The 25,468-nt window shown below is 35.5% G+C and overlaps 1 protein-coding gene across 2 annotated transcripts in view; it reads left to right on the forward strand.

The window, feature by feature from the left end:
• The first annotated feature begins 6,677 nt into the window (after positions 1-6,677).
• Positions 6,678-25,468, forward strand: part of LOC117913563 (trafficking protein particle complex II-specific subunit 120 homolog) — a 33,486-nt gene continuing 14,695 nt past the window's right edge. Inside the window, exons 1-3 of one of the 2 annotated variants that reach the window (XM_034828560.1) lie at positions 6,678-7,263; positions 8,743-8,949; positions 9,085-9,267. In XM_034828560.1, the coding sequence (XP_034684451.1) occupies positions 6,853-7,263; positions 8,743-8,949; positions 9,085-9,267 (801 nt within the window). In that variant the 5' untranslated portion in view covers positions 6,678-6,852. The remainder of the gene's footprint in view (positions 7,264-8,742; positions 8,950-9,084; positions 9,268-25,468) is intronic. The other variant, XM_034828561.1, reaches the window with a different exon arrangement.

Raw genomic sequence — 25,468 nt, forward strand, 5'->3', positions numbered from 1 at the left:
AACTCTATTTGCCTTGCTAGATGGTTGATAGTCTTAACTCATTTTTCTATTCTGCATGCCTTTTACTATTTGATGACTTCCAAGTCCTCATAATTATCATTACAAAGCTCAATTATGATTAAATAATGTATTTACTAATATTACTATTTTATTTTAATTCCCGTAATTCTCATAATAAAACTCAATTACGTATAAATCGTGTATTTTCTTATATTATTATTTTGTTTTGATTTCAAACCTGAAACATTTTTATCTAAGTTTCAAATTTTGTGTTTTCTACATCAACATGTCAATATATAAGACTCACGATACTAAAACAATCTCGAACAAGTAATCTTGAAATAAAATTGTCAACCTAAGTAAATTATAATCTCCCCTTTTAGCAAATTTAGGATAAAACAATGTGATCATAATAAGATCCCCAAAACTCTCAAATTGAGATCTTAAAATTTCACTCAACCTAGTCCTCACCAAAATGAGTAATACTATCTTCTTAATCTTCTTTATTCTCTACATAAACTCATCACCTAAAACACACTCAAACAACACATTGCATATAAAACACATGACATGTAAAATAATAATAATAATAATAATACTAAATACTTATCTCCCATAAACATTGAGCAACAAATTTATATCTCCCTTGCAAATAGAATAAAGCATTATCTCTCAAAAAATACTCATAAATCTCCATCATGTCTCCTCATATGATCATAAATGAATGAAAATTTGTGTATGTTTCTCCCTATTTTTGTCACAAGAGACGATAAAGGAATGAAGAAAAAATACTTAACCATCTAGCAAATCACATATAAAAATTTAACTAAGAATCCAATAAGAAAAGACAATGAACAAGAGAGAGAGTGTGTTCATGTTAGTTCTATAACCAAACAAAAAAATCAACACATCGTAGTTTAGAAGTTGAAATATGTAATAAATACATTACTATGGTTGTATAAATATAAAAAAAAAATACATCAATATAAAAAAACAGAGAGTCCTAGTCTATGGTCTAAAAAAACAAGCGATGGAATTGATTTATAATTAGAACTAAGTGAGATGTCACTTTTAAGCCTCTGAGTGTATAGACAACCATCCATGTGCACTAATATAGAATCCAACATAGTTGCACTAGTGGTAGCCTCCTCTCTTAAATCAACAATAGATGTGATGATTTTTGGAACATATCTCTAATAAATGGCTTTACAGCTAGAGAGGTTAAGGTAGTTGGAGTTGTAAAAGCCGAAGATAAATAGGTTAAAGGAGTTAGAGCAACTTGTTAACCTTTACAGTGACAAGTAAGTTGCTTTGAAAACCTCTACTAGTACGAATCACAGGAATACCATGAGGCTTGATCAATAAGGACCTAATGGTTAATGACCACGATTCTTTGTTGTCCAAAATATAAAACATAAATTACGTAACAACTTTGACCAAGAAAAATTAGAGAAAAAGTCACAACAACTTTTGTAATATTTGGGCATTGTCCTCAATTACTGGCCTATCGAAGTTGTCTAACTATGTGTAAATGATTGTTTTTTGCCTAATTTTTTTAATTAAAAATGTGTAAAATTAATTTGAATAAAATTGAATTTACTTAAATAAACCTAATTAAATTGTAAGATAATTATTGAGTTCTAATTCAAATGATTCAAGATTAAGGATTCCACAATCCAACTTAAGTTATAGGGCCTTAAGAAAAACAAGGATATCAATTTTAGTTAGTCTTAGGGTATTCAAAAAGTAAGATCAAACGAGATCAACACGAGTTTCAAAACTTAGGGTTACATTTGTATCATAACTTTTAATATTCTATTTCATTACTGAAATACCAAATATGAAATCTGAAATGGATATGAAATATGAGTTTAGGTATGAGATTTAGGACTTTACCACTCTATGTAAATTTGTCTTAGGATAGACAATGATAGCAAAACCTCAAATAACTAGGGATCAAGAATTATCAAGAATCCCTAGTATTAAGGAATTAGCTATTGTACCCTTCCCTGATTCAAACTAACATTAGAGAATATCTTTATTTTCATTTTATTCATTCAATTTTTAGTTTGATTTTACCAATTGTTTTTCACTGGCTCTAACCTCAGGTTTTCATGTTTTACACCCCTAATATGGCTTTTTAACCTTTCATAGTGGTGATTTCATTCATACAATTCATAAAAGAAAAATAAATAACCATTATTGAATAAAAGAAATTAAAAACAATTGTTTATATTCATAAAATAAAGAAAAATCAAGAATCTTCAATATCATGTTCTCCATCCAATAAAATCCAAGAACTAATATATATATATATATATATATATATATATATATATATATATATATATATATATGTAATTGCATATTTATAGACCAAATATTAAGTTGGCACATGACAAGATCCTAAAGAGCATGTAAAAACTTCTTTCCAAATCAAGGCTCTTAGTCAAAATTGTAAAATTTGAATCATGGGAGCCTTTAATGAAAAGTTATTAATTTTGCATGAGGATGCTCCATTTCTCATGGTCATACGATATTTATTCTTATTGATCTCTCAACATTGCTCTTTGGCGTATGCTGCATATTCATGTGAAAATTCTCATGTTCATGCCAAAGTGATTTCTATAGGTTTCTAAGTTGTTGCAAAATTTAGTTATTTGATCCATTTCACATGTTCATGCGAAACTAACACTCATTTGATTTTTCTTTGCTCGGTTCTCTTCAATCATCCATATCTACCTTGTTTTAACTCTGATTTGTACACCATTTGAAGCACGAGACTTTTGACTTCTCGAGTTTCAAAATAATATATAGTATGCCCAAAAATAACCTCAAAAAATACTCAAAATTTCACCTCAAAGTCATAGTATATATTGTTGCCATATTTTGTGTTTCAATTAGAATGTTTGAACTTCAAACTATATCCTTAAACCTTATTTCTCTTGTTTGCTTACTCTCCAACTCTTTCAATAACATTTATTTCTTGTCTCTCATACTATGAATTGCTTAATTTTCATTTGTCAAAACTTTCCTTGTGTTTCATGCTCTTGAAACTCATTATGAGAATATTTAGTCTATTTTCTATTATGACTGAAAATGATTTTTTCATCTTGCATCATTTTCATCCTTTAAACCTGATATTTAACTCAAAATATATTATAGATCTATGACTAGGGTCTTAGCAATAGTTCAAGTTAAGTTGGGTGAATTGAGTTTTTACATTTGTATAATTCATTTCTATATGTGCCATTAGAGCACAATTTGCGGCTTAAATCAGTCAATAACCAAAAGTTCGTGCTAAAACTCTAAACTAACCTCCATAAGTAAAACAATAGGTGACATGGGAACAAGATGAATAGTATCAATCTCACACCTTGTAAAAACTATATGAATAAAATACGGTGTAAAGCCTTTTCATATAGGTTTGATGTAAGACCGGATATAGGGTGTGAGTAGTGAACATGCCAAGAACCTAAGTTGTTTAGTAAAGTTAGCAATTGAAACATAAACTAAGAAAGACCTTTGCCTTCTATAAAAACCATGTTCATTTTCCCAACACTCTAATAGTAATAAAACAGGTGCATATAGAACTAAAAATGGGGATCTAATAGGATGTAATCTCAAGCCAATGGTATGATAGATAAATTCTAAAATATCCTTGAATGTCACTCCATACATCTTGACACAACATTTTAGCATTTAGAGGCTCTCAATGTTTTTTGCAAAAAGTCATCGAGATCAGAGTATCTTGGGAAGCAACAAGATCAATAAGACGTTTTAGTTTGATGCACTACTTAAGAAACTTTGTACAAAAGCAAATCATGTGCTCTAAAGAGTATAAACACCTATTTGAGAATTATCTTATGTGAGCGAATCATGAATAAGAGTAAATAGGCCTAACTATTTCTCAAGAGATAAAGAGTAAGAAACGCCTCTCTTGCATGTACTCTTTTGAGGCATTAAGAAAATGATGATTAGAAATGAAATTGAAAAGGAAAAAACCCAAATTGAACTTGGAAAATTGAAGAGTAGAAAAATGTCAAATGATCTTACAAAGTTAATATAAAAAAAATAATCAAATAAGATCTCACTTGAAAATAACCTAGATCATGTAGGAAATAACACTTACGAGAGAAAATCTTGAAAAAATAACAAAAAATGACACAAAAACGAGGTTTTAAATTGATTCCATGTAAGGCACTTGCATGTCCCATGAGAGACCTCCATATTGCTTGGAGTAAAACCCACATTCCTTGGATAGGCAAGGACGACATAAGTATGATTAGGGGTCATTCCATGCACAATATATTATGAACTAATCATGTGGAGCGTATTATGATGACACCACTTATGACATGCACTATGGAGTTTTATGATCCATACATGGAGTGTTACCAATGTATTACATGATATCTTATCACACTGCCTCTCCATAAGGATCGAAGGAAGTTCCATAGTGTAGCAACAACAATTTAGTTGTTCGTAATATTTTTTTATTCATAAATGGTTTCTTAAATTATAGCTAGTAAGAATTCATCTTCAAATGTTTGATTTTTTTTTTTTTTCATATATCATTTCTATGTTTGAGATTGCTAGTTGATTTGCTACAGTTACTTCAAGTGATTTATGAGACATTCATTACATTGCCACTAATATTTTGTGCATTATTGGAAATGAATGTCACATATGTTCAGTCCATTAGCCATCTACATTATTAGACCCATCCATAAGACCACTTGTGTTGGCCACTATTATTAGGATGCAACCTATTAGAGGCCAAGGGAGAGGTGGTAAATGAGTTGGTCCATGACCTCGATCGTCTATGCATCCATCTAAGACCATGCATCCACATTAGCTACCCATTTGCACCTAAGGTTTCCATGCTTCCCCTTTCACCCTTATTATCACCTTTACCTTTTCCTTTTAACATTGCCACTTTGTAAACCACCTTACCATCACCTAGACGTTCTCATACAAGGCATGTCATGGCATAGGCCACCTCACCATTTACCACATTGTCATCACTTCTATTTCCTCTTATAGAGGCTATTATGTTTGATGTCATTGTACTAGAGACCGCCAAACCATCCACTAACCTACCATCACCTTACCTTCTTTCCTAGGGACTACTACACCACATGTCACTTCACCATCATCAACTATATCTCATTTCCTAGAGGTCATCATATCAAATATTATTGCATTGAAAACTGTTACACTATACGTCATTCTACCATCTCCTATATCTCATTTCCTATTAGCCACCATATTATATATCATTGTATCAAAGATTTCCCTACCATCTACCACTTTATCATCACTTACACCTCATTTCATAAAGACTACCATGTATCATCTCCTTGTTTATGTCACGTAGTTAGATATACACCCACCTAGGTGACATTGTGATCCATGCAAACGTTGAGTCTTATCTATATTAGCTGTATCTCACTCTACACACATGAAGGCATTTTAGATTACACAAATAGATTCAATAAACATGTCTTTGTATTGTAGGCATTCACATAGAAAAAGAAAGGCCGAACATGTAATGTGTTACTTGTTGAAGATTGTTTTTTTCATTTTTTATGTTTATTTTCACTTGTATTACGTTGTTTACTTTTTTATTATGAATAAATTATTATACCTTTAAATGAAAATATGATACATTTTAAACTTCGATTGAATTAATGTACATTGGATATTATATATCACTTGCATTATAGTATATAAAAAATCATTAATTAATAAATAACTTATAGCGCCATTTTTCTAACAAAATCAAACCAATATATTTTTATATAAATTTAAAATATAAAAATGTTGGAAAATAATTAATTTTTTTTTTATAAAAAGACAAAGGGTAAAAAAATCACACTTAAAGAACGTTATATATTATTCAATTTCATATTTTAATTTTTTTTAAAATAATCACATAAGTTTATTAATTTCATATTATATACATAATTTTAAGTCAATTTCAAAACCATAATTGGTAATTGCAGTTTTAAAGTTTAAAATTATAGTTATTGACTCACTAATTATTGTTTTAAACTTAAATTTTAAGTTATAATTGATGATTAAAGGGTTAAGCATTTGATAATAAAAATTAAAATTATAGTTACCAATTATAATTTTGTGATATGGATGCTATCATAGCGAAAATCGAGAATTGTTGTACTATTTAATTTACTGACTTTTTGATCAAAGTAACCTGTTTTTTTTTTTTTTTTAAATTCAATTTAAGCTTGTGTTAAAAATATTTATTAAAGTAGTATGTATATACAACATTAAATTATACTTTATTATTTTATTTTATTTTTTATATTTTAAAACCATAATTAATAATTGAGGTTTTAGCTTTAAATTTAAAACTATGGTTGTCTTAGGTGATTTTAAATAGTTTTTTACACTTACAAAAAAAGAAAGTTACCCGTGAGTAGATGGTTACAAAGACTAAATTAATAAATATTTTGAGGGGATATATTTATTTTCATTAATTTTTTTTATTGAAAAACAATATTTTGACGTTTAAGGTCTAACTTACTTTTTGGATTTTGTTTTTATAAATGGATTGTTTTCGGTCACAACTCTTCCTTTGTGGTGGTTTTTTTGGTATGTGTGAATGAAAACACATTCCTTTTCTATAACAGTTTATTTTTTTATTTTTGAATTTTGTCTAAGAATGCAAAAGATTCCCATCAGTCCATCACTGGACATGCATCTACCAGTAGCCAAACAGACCAATCCGTCCAAGCAATACCAGATCCATCCCTGCCTCTTGGAGATCTGATGTTCTCTGCCTAACTCTCTTCCACCCTCTGATCCCTCTCTCCAAACGACGTTGAAATGGAGCCGGATGTCAGCATCGAGACCAGCTCCATGATCCGCGTGGCTGTCATCCCCGTTGGGCCCGTTCCTCCTAACCACCTTCGGGACTACTCCGCCATGCTCCTCCGTCACTGCACCATTTCACTCTCCACCATCAGTTCCTTCTACACAGAGCACCAGAAGAGCCCCTTCTCCAATCAGCCTTGGGACTCCGGCAGCCTTCGCTTCAAGTTCATGCTTGGCGGCTCACCGTCCAGTCCCTGGGAGGATTTCCAGTCCAATCGCAAAATTCTCGCTGTCATCGGCCTCTGTCACTGCCCCTCCTCTCCCGATCTTGACGCCGTTGTTGATCAGTTCGCCGCCGCCTGCAAGGGTTACCCCTCCGCGCTGGTCCAGCGCTGCTTCGGGTTTTGCCCCGGTGACTCTCAGGTGCGTTTGGTTGCTGAGAAAATGGAGGAAAAGATCGGAAGAAAATTTTGAATTCTTACCTTTTTTTTTAGAAAATAAAAATAAAATAAAATTATTGTTTAGTCATTTATTTTATTTTTATGTTGTGGTTTCTAGGAGACGACAAGTTCAACTCGATTAAGTCTTCTGGTAGTATTAGGGCCATTAGGGCGAGTCGCCCAAGTTGGAAGAGGGAAAAAGACAAATTTCTCATTTCCAAGCAGTTGGATTCTTGCATTTTCTTTTCTAATGAACCAGATTTGGAATTGAGTGCTGTTATTAGGCAATTGAATTAGTTCAAATGAGTTCTATGTTTTGTTTATTACGAGAATAGAAAGATTAGGGGAATTGAATCCATTCAAATGAGTCGTTGTTATTTGATTAATTAAGAAGAAAGAAAATGCCTGAGAAGAGAGAAAAGAAGAGATGATGCTCAAGAATAGAGGTTTTTTTTTTTTCGATCCAAAATTGGAAACAGAAAATAATGCATTTGGCAGTGCGATATCGAAAACATGTTTTTGACAAGGTCTTTTTGTTCTTTCCCATTTTGGTTAATGTTTTCTTTATTTTAGTTTCAAGTTTTTCAAGTAGACATTTGGCTTAAGAAAGACAAAACAGCAGAAAATGGCCTATACTGAAGGTTTTTGCCATCAACATTTTTTGGAAACCAAAACCATATTTCAGAATTCTATTTAGAGACCCAAATGAATGGAGTTTTCACATTTTTTTCAGGAACCAAAGGGAGGGACATCATCTGTTGGTCTGAATTATAGTCAGAGCAAGTACTGTCATAAGATGACTAAATGGGCTCAGAGGAGTTTGGCTAATTGAAAAAGGATTAGTATAGAACTCTAGTTTAGGGGTTCAGATTTCTCTTCATATTATTTAATGTGACATTTTCCTTAAATCTTCTGGACTGCTTGCATCAATGTAGAAGCTGATTCTAGTGAAAATGTTGATAGTAAAGATAAATGATAAACTGATCTTGTATACTGGAGTCATAATGGAAGTTTCTCCTAAGATTTTTCAGATTCAATGGTAAACAAAGCTTTAGGAATAAGGTGCAATTGTGGGTTCACTTGCTATATTCGGATGTGTTATGTAGGAAGTTGGCATATTTCTATTATTAACATGTGGCTTTTCCACATGCTGTGGGAGAATGGGAGAACAATCAGTTGATCATATATTTTCCACTCTGACATGTTGTCATATTTAATCTCTAATGGCATTTTTAGGACAGGCTTACAGTTGACTATACTTTTTGTAGTGAAATATGAGCTACCAAATGAAAAATCCTTAAGCTTTGTCCTGTTTATTGATGAAAATACTTATAAGGAATATGTTTACACTAGTTGGCATGGTTCTGTTTGTGTAAACTGTTCATGAACTTTTTGTCTCTCCCTAAGTTGACATTCTCTATCATGCCATAAGCTAAATGCTTTATTTGTTTTTCTATTACAGCTAGAGGATGGCAGTAAGAGAGAGGGTAATTTAATACTGTTTCCTCCTTCTGATCGGCAAACTCAGGAGTTCCACATGAACACAATGGTTCAAGATATCGCTGCTTCATTGTTGATGGAATTTGAAAAATGGGTTCTTCAGGCAGAGTCTGCTGGAACGATTCTGAAGACACCTTTAGATTCTCAAGCCAGTCTCAGCTCAGAGGAGGTTTATGTTTTAGGTGTCCTAAGAATTTGAATCTGTATATATGTGTTTCTTCACATCTATTCAAGCTTCAATGCATCCTAAGATGATATGCATTGGACAATGCAACTTAATCATTTCGATTTGACTGAAATGTAGGTAATCAAGGCTAAAAAACGAAGGCTTGGCCGTGCACAGAAGACTATAGGTGACTATTGTTTATTGGCTGGATCACCTGTTGATGCCAATGCCCATTATTCTACTGCATTAGAGCTTGCTCGGATGACAGGGGATTATTTCTGGTATGCTGGAGCCCTGGAGGGTAGTGTTTGTGCTCTACTGGTTGGTATACTTTCTAAATTAAGATCTTTTTGCGTCACCAGTAGGTATAATTTCTGAATGTAGATAATTGTACATCAATTTGAAAGCAATAGTTTGCAAAAAGCTAGTGTTCTGTTCTACAAGCAGAGTGTTGGCTTTTACCTATCTATCCGATTGACAATTTCTACAATTTAGATTGGGGAATAATGGTGTGTCTTTTATGATTTAGGTTGAGGAATCAACTCATATATATGGTGAAAAAGTTGGATGTCCATTATGATGACAAAATGTGATTAATAGTAAATACATGATACTCCTTTGCCTATCAAAAAAGAAAAAAAGTCTGATGAACCCTCCGATGACGAGTTGCAGAGCAATAGAGGGAGAACGACGAGGATTTTGTTTTTTAATTTCCTAAGACCAAAACGACGTTGTTTGGTCTATTTTTTTAAGAGAACAGAGGCCAAAACGAGAAGAAGAACAATCCAAAACGACATCGTTTTTAGCTTTTTTTTTTTTTTTTTTTAAATCAGGCTCCAAAATGACGTTGTTTTGGTTTGTTTCTTTTAAAAGAATAAGGTCCAAAACGACGTTGTTTTGGCCCTTGTTCTTTTAGAAGAATAGACCAAACAACGTCGTTTTGGTCTTAGGAAATTAAAAAACAAAATCCTTGTCATTCTCCCTTTATTGCTCTGCAACTCGTCATCGGAGGGTGAGAAGATGACTAGAAAAAGAAGAAGAATAAGACGGTAGAGGATAGAGGTGCACTTGTTGGGTGCATCGCACTTGGCTGGAGGTGAGCACCTTGCGTGACTAATCAGTGCCTCCATGAAGGGGCGACGCCTGGAGCCTATGTGCGCCTTTCACGACCATGACATATATATATATATCTAAGAATATTATTTCCCTCCATAAATTTGAGGAGTTTAATACCATACTCCCTGTTATCACTATGGGAGTAAGTTATTTGATTTTTTTTTCTTTGTTTGGTAATTGTGAGTACAAACTTATATCATTTTATGCTTGCATTTCAACCAGTGCAAAAAAGCTAAGGGGAAAAACCAAATGAATGAGATCCATTAAGTACAATCATCCTGAAAAAAAGCTAGTTTAATTCCCTACTGTTTGTTGATGCCAAGGTTTTGATGAAGTTATTTATAGAAAAAGAGGGATCTAAATTGTGACGATATGCCCTCTTGTGTGGATATTGTCTGTTTTGAGTCTACTAGTCTTCATAGTTTTAAAATGAGTCTACATATTTTAGATGAGTCACATTTAAAGTGTTAGGAACTTTCTTCCTTGAAGTAAATATGAGACATCACATTCATGCTCCTATGTTAGCATGACATCATCGTTGTTCCATGCTTGTGAGGTGTCAAACTTTGAACATTTCATGCTGAAAATCAATTCTACTATTTTTCGTAACTTGTTATTCTTTGCTTTAGACCCACTAGCCCTCATGGCTTTACAATGTGTTTATATATTTTAGAGCAGTCAATCCTTGTAAGTGCCAAAACTTCTTCCTCTTAGGCAATGCAGGATTGTGTATGAAATGCCATATTTCACATCACTTGGAGGAGGGAAGTTTTGGATTCTTAAAAGTGACTTATCTAGGATTTTAAATTATATAAATGCATTTTAAAGTCGTGAGGGCTAATGAGCCCATAGTGGACAATATTTGTATAAAGAAGAAGGTCACAAATGGTATTAGAGTCCATCCTGAGATGGAAGTTGTTCAAAGTTTGACTTGTGATTGATGGGATGAATGGGACATCATGCTTGTATGGGCAGGTGAATGTGAGATCCCATATCACCTAAAAAGAAAAGTTCTTAAGACTTATGAAGAGTGACTCTAGAATGTGTAGATGTGTTTTAAAGCTGTAACAACTAGTGGGTTCAAAACAGACAATATTTGCACAACGACGGATCATGAAATGATTAATTAATTGCATACTAGAAATAAATTTCATATATAAATTAATTGATAAAATTGTAAAACAAGAAAAAAGTAATAGAAGCGAAATCATATATTAAACATAAGTCTCTAATATTAATTAATTCAAAATATATTTCTTATTAATATGTTATTGGTACATTTAGAAACTTAAACCCTTAAATTATTCAAAGTATCTTTACTATGCGTTGTTTGCAGGATTTGAAATTTAGACCTTTAAATCAATTAGAACATTTTTTCATTAATAAGTTGCTTGCAAGACTTGAAACCCAATCTTTTAGTTAAAACATGGCTCCATCATAAACCTTTGTGTTCTTATTAGTAGGCAATGAAGGACAATGGAAACCCTTTATTTAAGTGTGTGTCCGCATGCGGAAAAGAAATTGGGATAAGAAGGAATTAGATGAGGAGAGAATGAGAAATTAAATGAGAAATTATGAGAGAATAAGGAGAAAGAGAAAAGAGGCAAAATTTCTGAATATTTCACAAAATTAGTTATGATCCCTTGCTATTACAATCAATTGTATTTATAAGCCATTGAAAATACTTACCCTAAAGGAAATATAGTTTTAATCGTAACTGAAATACTACACTAAAGTGATAAGAATTGAAACTAAATTAAAAAGCTAAGTTTATTATGAATAGAAATCAAAATTGGAACTAAATTAAAGAGCTAATTTGAATAAGCATAGAAACCCTAATTTCAAGATGAACAGGAATCCTAACATGAAATGAGTGGTCTTGATCACCATTAGTGGGTAAATCCTATCTTTTACATGGATTGACTTTAATATCACCTATCATAACCTAACCATATGGGAATAGAAATAGGGGTAAATAACTTGTTCATCCTCGTATGGACCTTAACTGTTAGCGGTGCAACTTGGGCAGCTTAGTTTGATCCAACCTTGTCTTCAAGTGGGCTTTGAGCAATCGCTTTTGTGATTTGATTATGGTTAGGGTAGGGTTTGTTTAACGGAATTAAATTTGTCTTGGGTTTAGTTTGATACCTTAGGCAACCTAAGCATAATCTAGCCTAAACCCTAGTTTTGATAACCTAGCCTATAAAAAAAAACCTAGGCATAACCTAAACCTTAGTTTATATATATAGATAGACATATTGCATTATATATTTATTATATTTTTATATGATTATAAAAAATATATAAGAGTTGAAATACAACACAACCCTAATCCATATCACCTTCTCATTTAGAGGGTGAAATCTCCCCCTCCAACTTTGTATCAAACCACAACCCTTCTTATTGACATCAATAGTGTTGTCAATGTCGGTTGCCCTCCAAATCATCTTCCATGCATCCTTTTACACACATGTTCTTCCTCATACCTTCTTCCATAGTGGTTGGTCTTCCACGCATCGTCTTAGTTGTTTATATCTACAATATCCGTCTTCTTCCCATTGTCCAACCTTTAGTTCTTCTTTATTTGAAAAGCAACTTCGGAATGGTGGATGTAGTTGAATTTTTTTGGGTCACAATGCCATGGATGATACTTATATGCAAACTTGTATCAATATCAAGAGTGATTGGTTGTTTTGAAGTGGTTGATGGAGTTGAATATATGTTGAGTTATAATGGCATGGATGCCATTTTATGTGTTCTTTTTTCTAATTTTATTTGTATGTATGTGAGCTTGAAAATTGATATGAAGATTAGAATTGTGATGAAAATTCAAGTTTAGAAATGGTTGATGGAGTTGAATTCTTTTAATTGTAATGACATGCATTCATTTCATTTTTTTGGGTTTTGGAGTACCTACCCACACTTTATGCATTGAGCAGTTGTTAACTAAACAAAGGGCTCTTCATTCAGGCCTAACCCGATCAACTCAAGCTTAGCTGGAATTCAACCCAAGTTCAATAATTTGAGCTTGGGTTGGGTTGGGTTGAGCTTTGAGTTGGTGTGTTGGGCTTGGGTTGGCTCTCAACCTATCCCAACCCTTAGGGTTGCAACTTTACTAATAATGAGCCAAATCAAGATAGGATTTTCATCTCTTATCTTGTGCCCATATCCTATAACCAAATATGTCCTAGACTTCTAAGGATATAAGACAATGCATGTGTTTTTATTCTAGAATTGTTTTAAGGAATTAGTTGAGGTAGGTTTCAACATTTATGGAGTTGTGAATAATTGTCTATTGTTGTACCGATGAATGATGCAAATATACTTTTTTTCAATAAGCAAATAGAAAATACATATTTTTTTTTTTGAACAAAAACGAAGAAGATTATATTAATAAAAGAACAAATACAAGAGAGAAAAAAGAGACAATAGAAAAAGAAAAAAACCAAGGGAAGGATGAGAGGTCCTTCCTACACAAATACCAAGGAAAAACTCCCAACAATAGAACTCTAAAAACAAAGAGAAACCCTATCAATCTTCAAACTCTTGAAACGCAAACCCCAATCCAATTGAGTTGTAGAATGCTTAGAGGAACTCCTCTAAAAGCTTCAGTACAAGAAGCCCATAGAGAAGAATAAAACCGGATCAAATCCCAAACCATCTCTTCCGTTCTCCCTTTATCCTCAAAGATCCTATTGTTTCTTTCTTGCCACACCATCTAAATCAAAGTAAGGCAAACAATTTGCCAAAGTGTCTTGCCTCTTAATGAGTTCCCCAAACCTTTAAAAGAAATAACCAACATGTCCTCAAGGCTCTTTGGAGGGACCCAAATCAAACCTACTAGATTGAACAACCTGTGCCAAAGTCCAATGGTAATGGGACAACGAAGAAAAAGGTGGTCAATCGACTCTCCATTTCCTTTGCAAAGAATGCACCATTGAGGACAGAGAGCTTTGTAGGGTCTTCTCAATTGCAACTTGTCATTAGTGTTTACCTTCCCATGTGTTACTAACCAAGCGAGGGCCTTAATTTTGAAGGGACTTTTGAGCTCCATAAAAACTTGGCCGGAAGGAACATTAAAGGATTTGAAACTTTTGACATTTCACAGAAAAAAGATTTCACTGAAAACGAGTCTGACAAAGATAAAGACCACGCTCTTGAGTCTGATGAAGAAGGGGGAAAAAAGCACAGAATTAAGGGAGGACATTAATCTCTGAAGGAGATCAATTTCTGAATCCGTTAGATTGCGGCGAAAGTTAAAATTCCAAGACAGTGGTAAGGAATTGCCAAGGACATTTGCGACAGTGAGGTTTTTCACAGAAATAACTCTGTAAAGATCAACAAATTGAGAGCACAAAGTTTGGTTTCCCCACCAAAGATCTTCCCAAAACCGAATTCTCTCCCCATTGCCCACCACTAGGCGGACAAAAGGGGAGAACTCCTGGAAAACTTGAGTAATAGCCTTCCAAGGACATCTGTGAGACCATCTAACCATCGTGTTGGCGTCCCATATATACTCGCAATAACCTTATGCCAAAGACCGCTCCTTTCTCTAGGGAACCTCCAGAGCCATTTCCCTAAGAGGGCAATATTTCTCATAGAAGGCTTCCCAAAGCCCAAACCTCCCATCTCCTTTGGTCTACTAACAACCTCCCATCTGATTAGGTGATCTTTCTTCCCTTCCCCGGCCCCAGACCAAAGAAAATCCCTTTGCATCTTCTCAATCTTTGAAGCTATAGATATTGGGATTTTAAAGAGGGAGAGGAAGTAGCTAGGGATGTGAGACAGACAAGACTGAATTAAAGTAATCCTCCCTCCCAAAGACAAATAGGCCTTTTTCCACCCATCCAGCTTCTTCGAAATTCTCTCAACCACTGGATCCCAAAAGCCTATTGTCTTTGGGTTCCCTCCCAAAGGAAGGCCTAAATAAGACAAAGGCCACTCTGACACTTTGCAATCCAAAACCAAAGCCAAACTAGACAACAGCTCCTGCCTAGTGTTAATACCTGAAATGGTGTTTTTTTCTAAGTTGATTTTTAAACCAGATACTTGCCCAAAAACCAAAAGGATAATCTTGAGGTTTTAAAGAAGGTCCAAAGAGGCTTTAGAGAAAAATATGGTATCATCAGCAAACTGTAACAAGAACACTCTAGTCCTATCCCTCCCCACAAGGAAACCCTCAGTTATCCCAGTTTTCTCAGCTCTAATCATCAACCTACTTAGAACATCTGCTACTAGAGTAAAAAGGAAAGGAGAAAGAGGGTCTCCCTGTCTCAAACCTCTAGAGGCCTTAACCCAACCCTTTGCATTCCCATTAACTAGGATTGTAAAACTAGATGAAGACAAACAGCCCCTCATCCAAGATCTCCGTTTCTGGCTGAACCCCTTCCTTTGAAGCACATGATCTAAAAAGCCCCAATCCACATGATCATAAGCCTTCTCAAAATCAATTTTGAAGACTACCCCTTCCTCCCCTGACCTTCTTTTCTCATCCACCACTTTTTTTTTGATAGGAAACGACAACGGAATATATTGATCATCCATCACTTCATTGGCTATCAATACAACATCCAAAATTTGTCTCCCTTCCACAAAGGCTCCTTGAGAGCCAAAGATTGTTTCATGTAGAACTTTGCGTAAACGCCCTGATAAGACCTTAGCAATTATCTTATTTAAACTTGTAACCAAACTAATAGGTCTATAATCTGAGATTTTAAAAGTTTGGCTTTTCTTAGGCACCATAGCAATGAATGTCGCATTTGTACTTTGATTTATTACCCCCTTAGTGTGGAACTTAAAAAACACCCTCATAAGATCCTCTTTTATCACATCCCAACACTCTTGATAAACTGCTATAGTAAAGCCATCAGGGCCAGGGGCCTTTTCCTTATTCAATTGGAAAACTGCCATTCGAACCTCCTCTTCAGAAAACGGTCTATCCAACCAAATTGCACTCTCTTCAGAAATAGGGGCCCAATCAATCCCTTCAATCTTCCAAGAGTCACCTTCGAGTTTGGAATAGAGATTCCCAAATAAATTTACAATCTCCTCAGAAATAATCTCAATGTTATTTAAAGTCTCCCCCCTCTCAGAAATCAAGGACTTAATGAACTTCCTGCTTCTTCTTCCAATGGCCACTCTGTGAAAAAACTTAGAGTTGCAATCCCCTTCTTTAATCCACTTAACCCTAGATTTTTGTCTCCATTGCACTTCTTCCTTCAATAACAAATCCTCTAGCTCCTTCCTTCTTAAGGTCCTTTCCGAAACCAGATCAAGATTTAAATTCCCTTTTTGTTCAATTTGATCAATTCTGCCCAAGTCCGTAAGAATGTGCTTTTTCCTCTCTCTTAAATCTCCAAAGGCCACTATATTCCACTCTTTCAACTTTGATTTAATAAACTTTAGTTTCCTCATAAACTTGTGACCTTCCCAACCTTCAACCGTACACTCTTGCCACCAATCTCTAAACTTCTCTTTAAACTCAGGATGGAGCAACCACATATTCTCAAACCTAAAAGGAGTCGGTCCCCATTTTAAAGGATTAGTTTCCAAACAAATTGGGCTATGATCAGAGGTCCATCTAGGAAGGGCCTCTGGAATACTTTGAGAGAAAAAAGAATCCCACTCAGAAGAGAACAAAGACCTATCCAACCTCTTGCAAATAGGATCGACTTGCATGTTTGACCATGTAAAAGCCGCATTCCTAAGAGGGGGATCCAACAAACCACTTTCCCTTATAAACTCGTCAAAACACCTCATGTATAGAAAATACATTAAGCAACACTTAACAAAAAAGAGGACACAACCTATGTACACAAGTGGTATATAATAGGCACCAAGAATAGACAAAAACCAAAAACTTCTAGGCAAGACAACCACCGTAAAAATTTACCTATCCACAACTAAGGCTTCTAAAAAATCCAACACCATGCAAGTCTCTGATTCCCACTTGGGATAAGGGCACTGCAATATAATGAAAATCTCTTTTGATTTCCTCGTTGAAAATCCTACTATTACGCTATGTCCACATGCACTAAAATAAGCAGTGAGGAGCCATATGCCAAACCCTTAATCTTCCAAGCCCAAAGGAGATCTTTCATAGAAGATGGAACAATCCACCACATCCCAAAAATTGTTCATAGTAAATTCCATAATTTTATGGTGATATCTCACTTGACTAAAAGGTTACATTTTTTTACCATCACGTATTCTCTCCTTGAGAGAGTATATAAGGTTAGGATATTTCCTCACACTACCTCCTTGGCAAAAAAACTAGTCCTCAAAAGAGGTGTGAGAACCCTAAAATTTTATGGTAGTGAATCTCATTATTGTAGGACATGAGGAATTGTAGTATGACTTTGGTTAGAAGTGTCCCTTCGTATCTTCTTTCCACCAAAAGCTGTCTAGCTGTCTATCCCTATTGCTTGCACCTCCACAAAATGATTTAGCTCCGTAAAAAGAGTTATCATCCCATCTTTTAATCCTGAACTTGCCTTTTGAACTACGTCAGCAATTGACATCCACACCTCCCATAAATCTGCCACAATTGCATTCTTAGCAGAGGTAAACTTCAACGGCAAGGGGAAAGCCTCTTTCAAAGGACTCCGACCCACTGAAAGTTGGTTCTCACACCTTTTCTTACTAAATGTTGTTCTAACATTGAACTTCTCCCAACCTCTTTTAATGTTTTTCCATAAACCCGCCCTAGAAGCCTTTCCTTTCTAGAATTCACCACCCCCCATCCATCCTACTAAACTTGCTTTAGATTATCTTCCTCTATAGAGTATCATCTTCATGAACACATCTCTATAGCCATTTGCCCAATAAGTCATTGTTTAGAACCTTTAACCTTCTAATTCCCAAGTCTCCAAACTTGCTATCTTTGTAAATTGTCATCTAGTTCACTAAATGCATTTTCCTTCCCTCTGAATTACTTTCTCATAAAAAGTCTCTTATGTTTTTTCTTTAGTGATTTGCACTTTCCTTGTCATTGCAAATAGGGACATAAAATAAATAGTAAGACTCGAGAGGTTTCTCTTTATAAGAGTTGACTTGCCTCCCTTGACCAAGTGTCTAATATATTTTTGAATCTCTCCTTAATTGAGTCTCACACTACATTGGACTTATGAAGTGCTCTCAAAGACGACCCAGGATATGAAGCAGGGAGCCTTACAACTAAATAAAGAAGCTAATTTGTCCACCCCTCCACCCCACTAGTTGGAATTAGATGCTAGCTCAAAGTTAAGTGAAACCAATCTCTAGAATCTAAACAGATAGATATTATTTTTAAAGAATGGAAGTGAGTCATCTACAAGCAATAAACAAGAGACTCTCATCCATTCCCTCCCTCTCTCATCTACCTTAAAACCACTGATAAAACCCCCCTTCTCTACTTTAGATATTGGGCAACTAAGAGCTTTCATAATCAACACAAACAAATAGGGGAGAGGGGATCACTCCACTATAAACCTCTAAAACTTTGAAAAAACTAAGTAATGGTACCATTTACAAGGAATGACATTCTCAAGGTAGAAACGCAAAAGTGTGTCCACCTCCTCCATCTTAACTTGAAACCCATTTTTTCCATAATAAATAGGACGAATTTCCAATTAACATGATCATAGCCATTTTTAATATCCACTTTTCAAACTAAACCTTTCTTCAAGGGTGTGTTTGGGATGTTTTAAAAAATAATTCTCAAAAAAAAAATAAAAATTCTGAGAACAATTCATAAAAACAGTTTCTAATGTTCAGTATAGTATTTGAAGGGAGAATCAATTGATCATATTCTTCTTCATTGCTCAAAAGCAAGGATTTTACGGAACCTATTGTTTTCCTTATTTAGTTGGCATGACTCATTTGTAGGGAAAGGTTTGGAAAACTGCTCGCCTTTACATTTTTTTTTGAACAATTTGACAAGAGTAATAAATAAGATTTTGAAGATAAGGAATAGAATGATCAAAAGTTAAACTTCCAATTTGTTAAAAGTCTGAATGCAACTTTCCTTGTTTTGGTCCCAAAAAAAGGGGGAGTAGAAGACTTAAGGGACTTCAGGCCTATTAGTTTGGTGGGAGGGTTGTATAAGTGGCTGGCTAAAGTGCTAGCCAATAGGCTAAAGCTGGTGGTGGGTAAGGTGGTCTCTAAGGCTCAAAATGCCTTTGTGGAAGGAAGACAAATCCTGGATGTTGTTCTTGTTGCTAATGAAGCCATGCATTCGGTATTGAAGAGCAATGAAGGTGTGGTGATGTGTAAGTTGGATATAGAAAAGGCGTATGATCATGTGGATTGGTCCTTCTTGTTTTCAGTTATGGGTATGATGGGTTTCGGGGAGAAATGGCTTTGGTGGATGCAACGGTGTATTTCCACAACTAGCTTTTTTGTTTTGGTTAATGGGTCTCTTTTAGGTTTCTTCCAAAGTTCTAAGGGTTTAAGACAGGAGGTCCCCCTCTCTCCGTACCTATTTGTGATTGCTATGGAGGCTCTTAGTTGCCTCCTAAGGAGTGCCGTAAATGAGGGTTTTTTGTTAGCCTGCAAGGCGAGGGGTAGAGGTGGTGAGGGGGTTCAGGTGTCTCACTTACTATTCGCTGATGATACTTTAGTTTTCTGTGGCGCTTCCAAGGATTAGATGATTTAAGTTGGGTTCTAATGTGGTTTGAGGCCATTTCTTGGTTGATAATTAATTTAGACAAAACTGAGCTAATCTCGGTGGGTGGTGTGGAAAATGCGGAGGCTTTGGCTGCAAAACTTGGGTGTAAGGTTGGAAGTCTTCCATCCACTTACTTGGGATTGCCATTAGGTGCACCTCATAGATCCGTGGCTGTTTGGGATGGAGTGGAGGAGAGATTGCGAAAGAAATTGGCTAGGTGGAAGAGCCAATACATCTCCAAAGGAGGGAGGATCACCTTGATTCAGAGCACTTTGGCGAGTATGCCCATTTACTTCATGTTTGTGTTTTCTTTGCCCAAAAAGGTCAGATTGAGGATAGAGCAAATTTAGAGGGATTTTTTGTGGGGAGGCGGGGCCCTTGGGCGGAAACCTCATCTTTTTGGGTGGGGTTTGGATTGCCTAGATAAAAACAAAGGGGGGTTGGGGGTAAAATGCCTTTCTACCCTCAATAAGGCATTTTTGTGTAAATGGAACTGGAGATTTGCTAATGAGAGAGGGGCTTTTTGGAATCAAGTGATTAGGGGAAAGTTTGGGGAGGAGCAAGGGGGTTGGTGTTCCAAGGAAGTGAGGGGTGGTTATGGTGTGGGGTTGTGGAAAACAATTAGGAGGGAGTGGATTGTTGTAAGCAGTAGGCTCTCTTTTTTAGTGGGGAATGGACAAAGGGTGAAATTTTGGAAAGATAGATGGTGTGGGGATTCACCTCTTTGTGTTTCTTTTCCCACTTTATTTGCTTTAGTTGTCTTCAAGGATGCTTGGGTCAAAGATGTGTGGTGTTCCACTGAGGGAGGGGGGAGTTGGAGGCTTGGAGCCCGCACTTCTCTAGACCGTTTAATGGTTGGGAGATGGATGATATGCACAAGTGTTTTTTGGGCCTTGGGTAGAGAGTTCAGTAGGAAGTGGAAGATAGGGTGCTTTGGAGAGAGACTAAATGTGAGAAGTTTTTTGTTAAGTCTCTCTACAAAGCATTAGTTTCAGGCCCTCCAGTGTCTTTCCCTTCGGCGTCATTTGGAAAGTTTGGGTGCAACCTAGAGTGAGTTTTTTTTGGGTGGGAAGCTTCGTGGGGAAAAGCTCTTACTTTGGACCAACTTCAGAAGAGAGGATGGCCTCTAGCGAACAGATGCTACCTTAGCCAAAGGCACGAAGAATCAATAGATCACATTCTTCTCCATTGCACCAAGGCTAGGACTCTTTGGGCGTTGCTTTTCTTTTTTTGGGGTGCAGTGGGTGCTGCCAGCCACAGTTAAGGTGACGCTTTTGGGCTAGGACGGGTCTTTTGTGGGGAAAAAAAAAAGATAAAGGAAGTTTGGAGAGTAGGCCCACTATGTCTTTTTTGGTTGGTTTGGAAGGCAAGGAACAAAATTGTGTTTGAGGAAGATGTGTTGTCAATTCAAAGACTTAAGAGTTCGTTTGTATATTTTCTTTGGTAGGGAGACGATATTATTCATAAAAGATGGTCCTTTGACTTTAGTTGATTTTATTGGTTGGGTGGGAACCCGTTGAGGGTGGGGTTCGGGTTGCACCTCCGTTCTTGGCAACCAGCTAGGGAGCGGGGGGTGTTTCTTCTTTGTATTCTTTAAGTCGTTGTTTTGGTGGCTTTTTCAATACAGTATTTCTCCTTTACTTATAAAAGAAAAAAAAAAAAAAAAAAGTTAAAAACTTTCGTTCCTTAGTAATCTTTCAGCTTGGGTTAGCAACTTAGCATGTACATAAGTGAAGATTCAATGCTTTTGATTTTGTAGAGTGGGTAGGATCTTGTTGAGTGTCATATGTATTTTTGTGTACTATCATTTGAGGCCTTTCTTTAGGTGCTCCTTGTATTTGTCCTACGTGCTTTGGTATTCTTTTTTCTATTACTACTTTATAAATACCTATCTTTACCTATATACAAAAAAAAAAAAAAAAGCTTAGTCTTATACCTTTTAATCAAATTTTGTATTTTTGTGAAGTATTTCTCATCCTTCTCTTGTACTAATTGTCATATTTAATACATATTTTGTTTGTGATAAAAAAAAAAATGTTTTTAGGAACAAAATTCTGTTTGGTTACTCAAATATGAAAAACAATTTTCTTTGCTTATTCTCCATGAAGATACCATACACTTTTGTACAATACAAGTGTTTTCAAAGTATTATCTATTTTTTCAGTTGTTTAGAGCACTCTACAAAAAAAATTGAAAACAACTAAAATTTGCTTTAAAAAACAACTTGTTTTTTGAACAAATTCTTAGAAAATTGTTTTTTATCATAAGTTTGCCAAATGTATTTTAAATTGTTTTTAGTTCTAAAAAAATCAAAAACTGTTTTAAAAACAGATGTGAAAGAGGGCCCAAGCATTTTTTTTTCCTTGAATTAATAACCTTATTGGCAATTAAGGCTACATTTAGAATTTGCTGGCCCTCCACAAAAACATTTTGAAAATCTTACACCATGATTCCAATCCACTTTTTTCAGCCTATTTGCCAAAACTTTTTCCTAGGAGTGTATACAAGCTTCTTAGTAGGCTAATTAGCCTAAAATACTAAATTTCATCCACCCCACTTTTCTTTGGAATAAGAAACATAAAAGAGGCATTGAATTCTAAATGTCATCCTACCCCACTCTTTGGAATAAGAAACATAAAAGAGGCACTAAGATTATGCTTAATAGACTCCTCTGAATGAAATTCCTCAAAGAATTGCATCACCTCCTTTCCCATTATAATAGGCTTACAAAATTTTTAGAAAGCCATCGTGAAGCCACTAGGACTAGTCTTTTTATCTACCCTCATCTCTATTAAAGCCTTCACTACCTCCTCTGAGAAGGGCCCCGCCAAGATATCATTGTTCGAGCTGTTCATGCACTTAAATAGTTCCCCTACGACATCAGGTCTCCTATATTGAGGTTTCTCAAACTAAGATTGAAAGTAGGATGATATTCCACTTTTCAACTCTAACTCCTCATCAGCCCAAACCCCATTTACTTTAAACTTATGAAATTGCCATGCCGATGGGCATTAGCCATGTGGTGGGAAGAATTTTGTGTTATTATTCCTCTCTTTTGCCATAGAGTCTTTGATTTTTGTCTCCATGCAGCTTCTTCCAAAATGGTTAAGTGACTGTATCAGTCCTTAACCAAAATTTGATTTTTCTTATCATATTCAGACAATAACCCATCCTTTCTAATTTCCCGATATTTTATCTTGTCAAGAGTTGCTTCCTGGTGAAAGGACACATTGCCAAAGACCTCTCTATTACACTTTTTTAGGTCTTCCTTCAAGGCTTCTAATTTCTTAACAATCACAAAATTGGGCCTGCCCTAAACTCATAATTCTACCTCCAATTCTTGATCAGCTCTCAAAGTCTTGTGCTTTCAACTACCTACTTTCAAATTTGAAAGGGACTTTCCTTTTTTTGAGAAACAACATAACAATATATTAAATAAGGATTAAAAGGTACAAAGGACGGATGGGAAATCCTCCCAAAAACAAAGAACTAAACAAATAACACCTCCAAAATACTAAAAAAACCTATACTCCGTAAGACGATTGCAAAAAACAACCTCTCCTTACTAGCCCACACCTTTGCACCTACATACCAACAACCTATCAAATTGGATCACATTAAGGGGAATGCCCTTCAAAGTTGTGGTGCAAGATGTCTAAAAGGAAGCAAAGAAATGAATGGTATCCCAAAAGCCTTTGAAGTCCTTGCCTTATCCTAAAAAATTTGGCATTTCTTTCACACTACACAACCTAAATCAAATCCATACAAGCATTTTGCCATAATACCAATCCTTTACTGGAGTTTCCCAATCCCTTATATGCAATGATCATCATATCACAAATACTCGTAGGATGAACCCAGTCCAGCTTCGTTAATGCAAATAATTTGTGCCACAACCCCATAGTCAAAGAGCAATACAAAAAAAAGATGATCTACGGATTCTCCATGCTTCATACATAACGTACAAACTTCAGGATTGGGGGCTTTATAGGATCTCCTATAGCATATTGTTGGTGTTCACCTTCTTGTGTGCCACTAACCAAGCAAAGAACTTAACCTTAAGAGGGACTTGAGATTTCCAAACAAAATTAGTAGGGAGGAAAGGATCTAGGTTAGAATGATTAGATAAGGCTACAAAGAAAGACACTATAAATAAACTAGAAGAACATAAAGACCAAGGTCTTGCATCTGGAGTAGATGGAGATAAATGCAAGCGAGTAAGAGAGAGTATAAGTCTTTCTAGATCTTTTATCTCAAAATTAGAGAGGTTATGATGGAAGTTAAAGTTCCAAGAGAAAGGATAAGAAGACCTAAGAATCGATGAGATAAGGAGGTTTTTAATTGTGACAATTCTAAATAGACCAGGGAATTAAGACCCCAAAGGTTGATCTCCTCATCATAAGTCTTCCCAAAAACCAATTCTCACCCCATCTCCCACCACAAACCGAGTGTACTTAGTAAAATCCTGAAAGTTCTATGTTATGGCCTTCCATGAGCATTGATGTGACGACCTGACTATAGTGTTGGCATCTCACCCATTAGTATGTGTCCCATAAATGATTAGAATAATTTGATGCCATAGAGCAAAACTTTCCCTAGGAAACCTCTACAACCATTTCCCTAAAAGAGCACGATTCCTTAGGGAAACCTTCCCAAACCCCAGACCCCCGTCCACCTTAGACTTACACACTAAATCCCAGTTAATAAGATGGTCTCTCTTACTCTTCCTAGTCCTTGACCAAAGAAAATCCTTTTGCAATTTTTCAATTTTTTCAGTCGCTGAAGAGAGGATCTTGAACAAGGAGAGGAAATAACTAGGAAAATGAGAAGGACGATCAAAGTTATCCTTCCACCTAATGAAAAATAGACTTTTTTCCACCCATCTAATCTTAGTGAAATTCTCTTAACCACCGAGTCCCCAAAAACACAGGCCTTTGGGTTTCCCCCCCCAATGGGAGACCTAGATTGGGAAGAGGGAAGCCTTGCAATCAAGCAGCAATGGCAATCTAGTGAGCTGAATCTGATCAATAATAATGTTAGAGAGGGTACTCTTGTCAAGATTAACCTTAAGTCCAGATATCTGCCCAAACACTAATAGAATAATCTTAAGAGTTTGCAATTCTTCCGAACAGGCTCTAGAGAAGAAGATGGTGGCATCTGCAAATTGCAAACGGGACACTCTAATTCTACCCTTCCCCACAATGAAACTATCCAACAATCCACTCCTCAGCTCTCAATATCATCCTACTTAGTACATCAGCTACAAGGGACTTTCCTTTTCTGACTTCCCTATATTTAGGAAGATAGGACAATGGTTTGATAGTGGCCTAAGATTAATGTCTGGGGTTCACCAGGAAAATGCTCCTGTACAAGCCTACATCTGTATCTAAACATTTCAACACTCTAGAATGCCATCCACTATCTAACCTTGAACTTCTCATTAACTCAATATTCATAAAATTAATTTTAGTTTCCTAAAAACAAACCAAATGCCCCCATCTTTTCTTTCCTTTTGTCTGAATCATCCAGGCCTCTTACCTTCCAAGATAGAATATGTGTCTATGTATTGAAACAACCATAGACCATCCTTCTCCTGTATTCTTAGGTTCTTTCTCTGGATTACTCTCATAATTGACTGAAATTTTTTGGAACATGTTAATTATCCAGTGTATAGATTAGTGATTGCTATAGTTGGCTTATTAGGTTAAGTCCTATTAATTATTTGGTACATGCTTCTTGTTTGCAGACGTGTATTTGTGT

Source organism: Vitis riparia, chromosome 4 (genome assembly GCF_004353265.1).
Source record: "Vitis riparia cultivar Riparia Gloire de Montpellier isolate 1030 chromosome 4, EGFV_Vit.rip_1.0, whole genome shotgun sequence".
NCBI classification, from domain to species: Eukaryota; Viridiplantae; Streptophyta; class Magnoliopsida; order Vitales; family Vitaceae; genus Vitis; species Vitis riparia.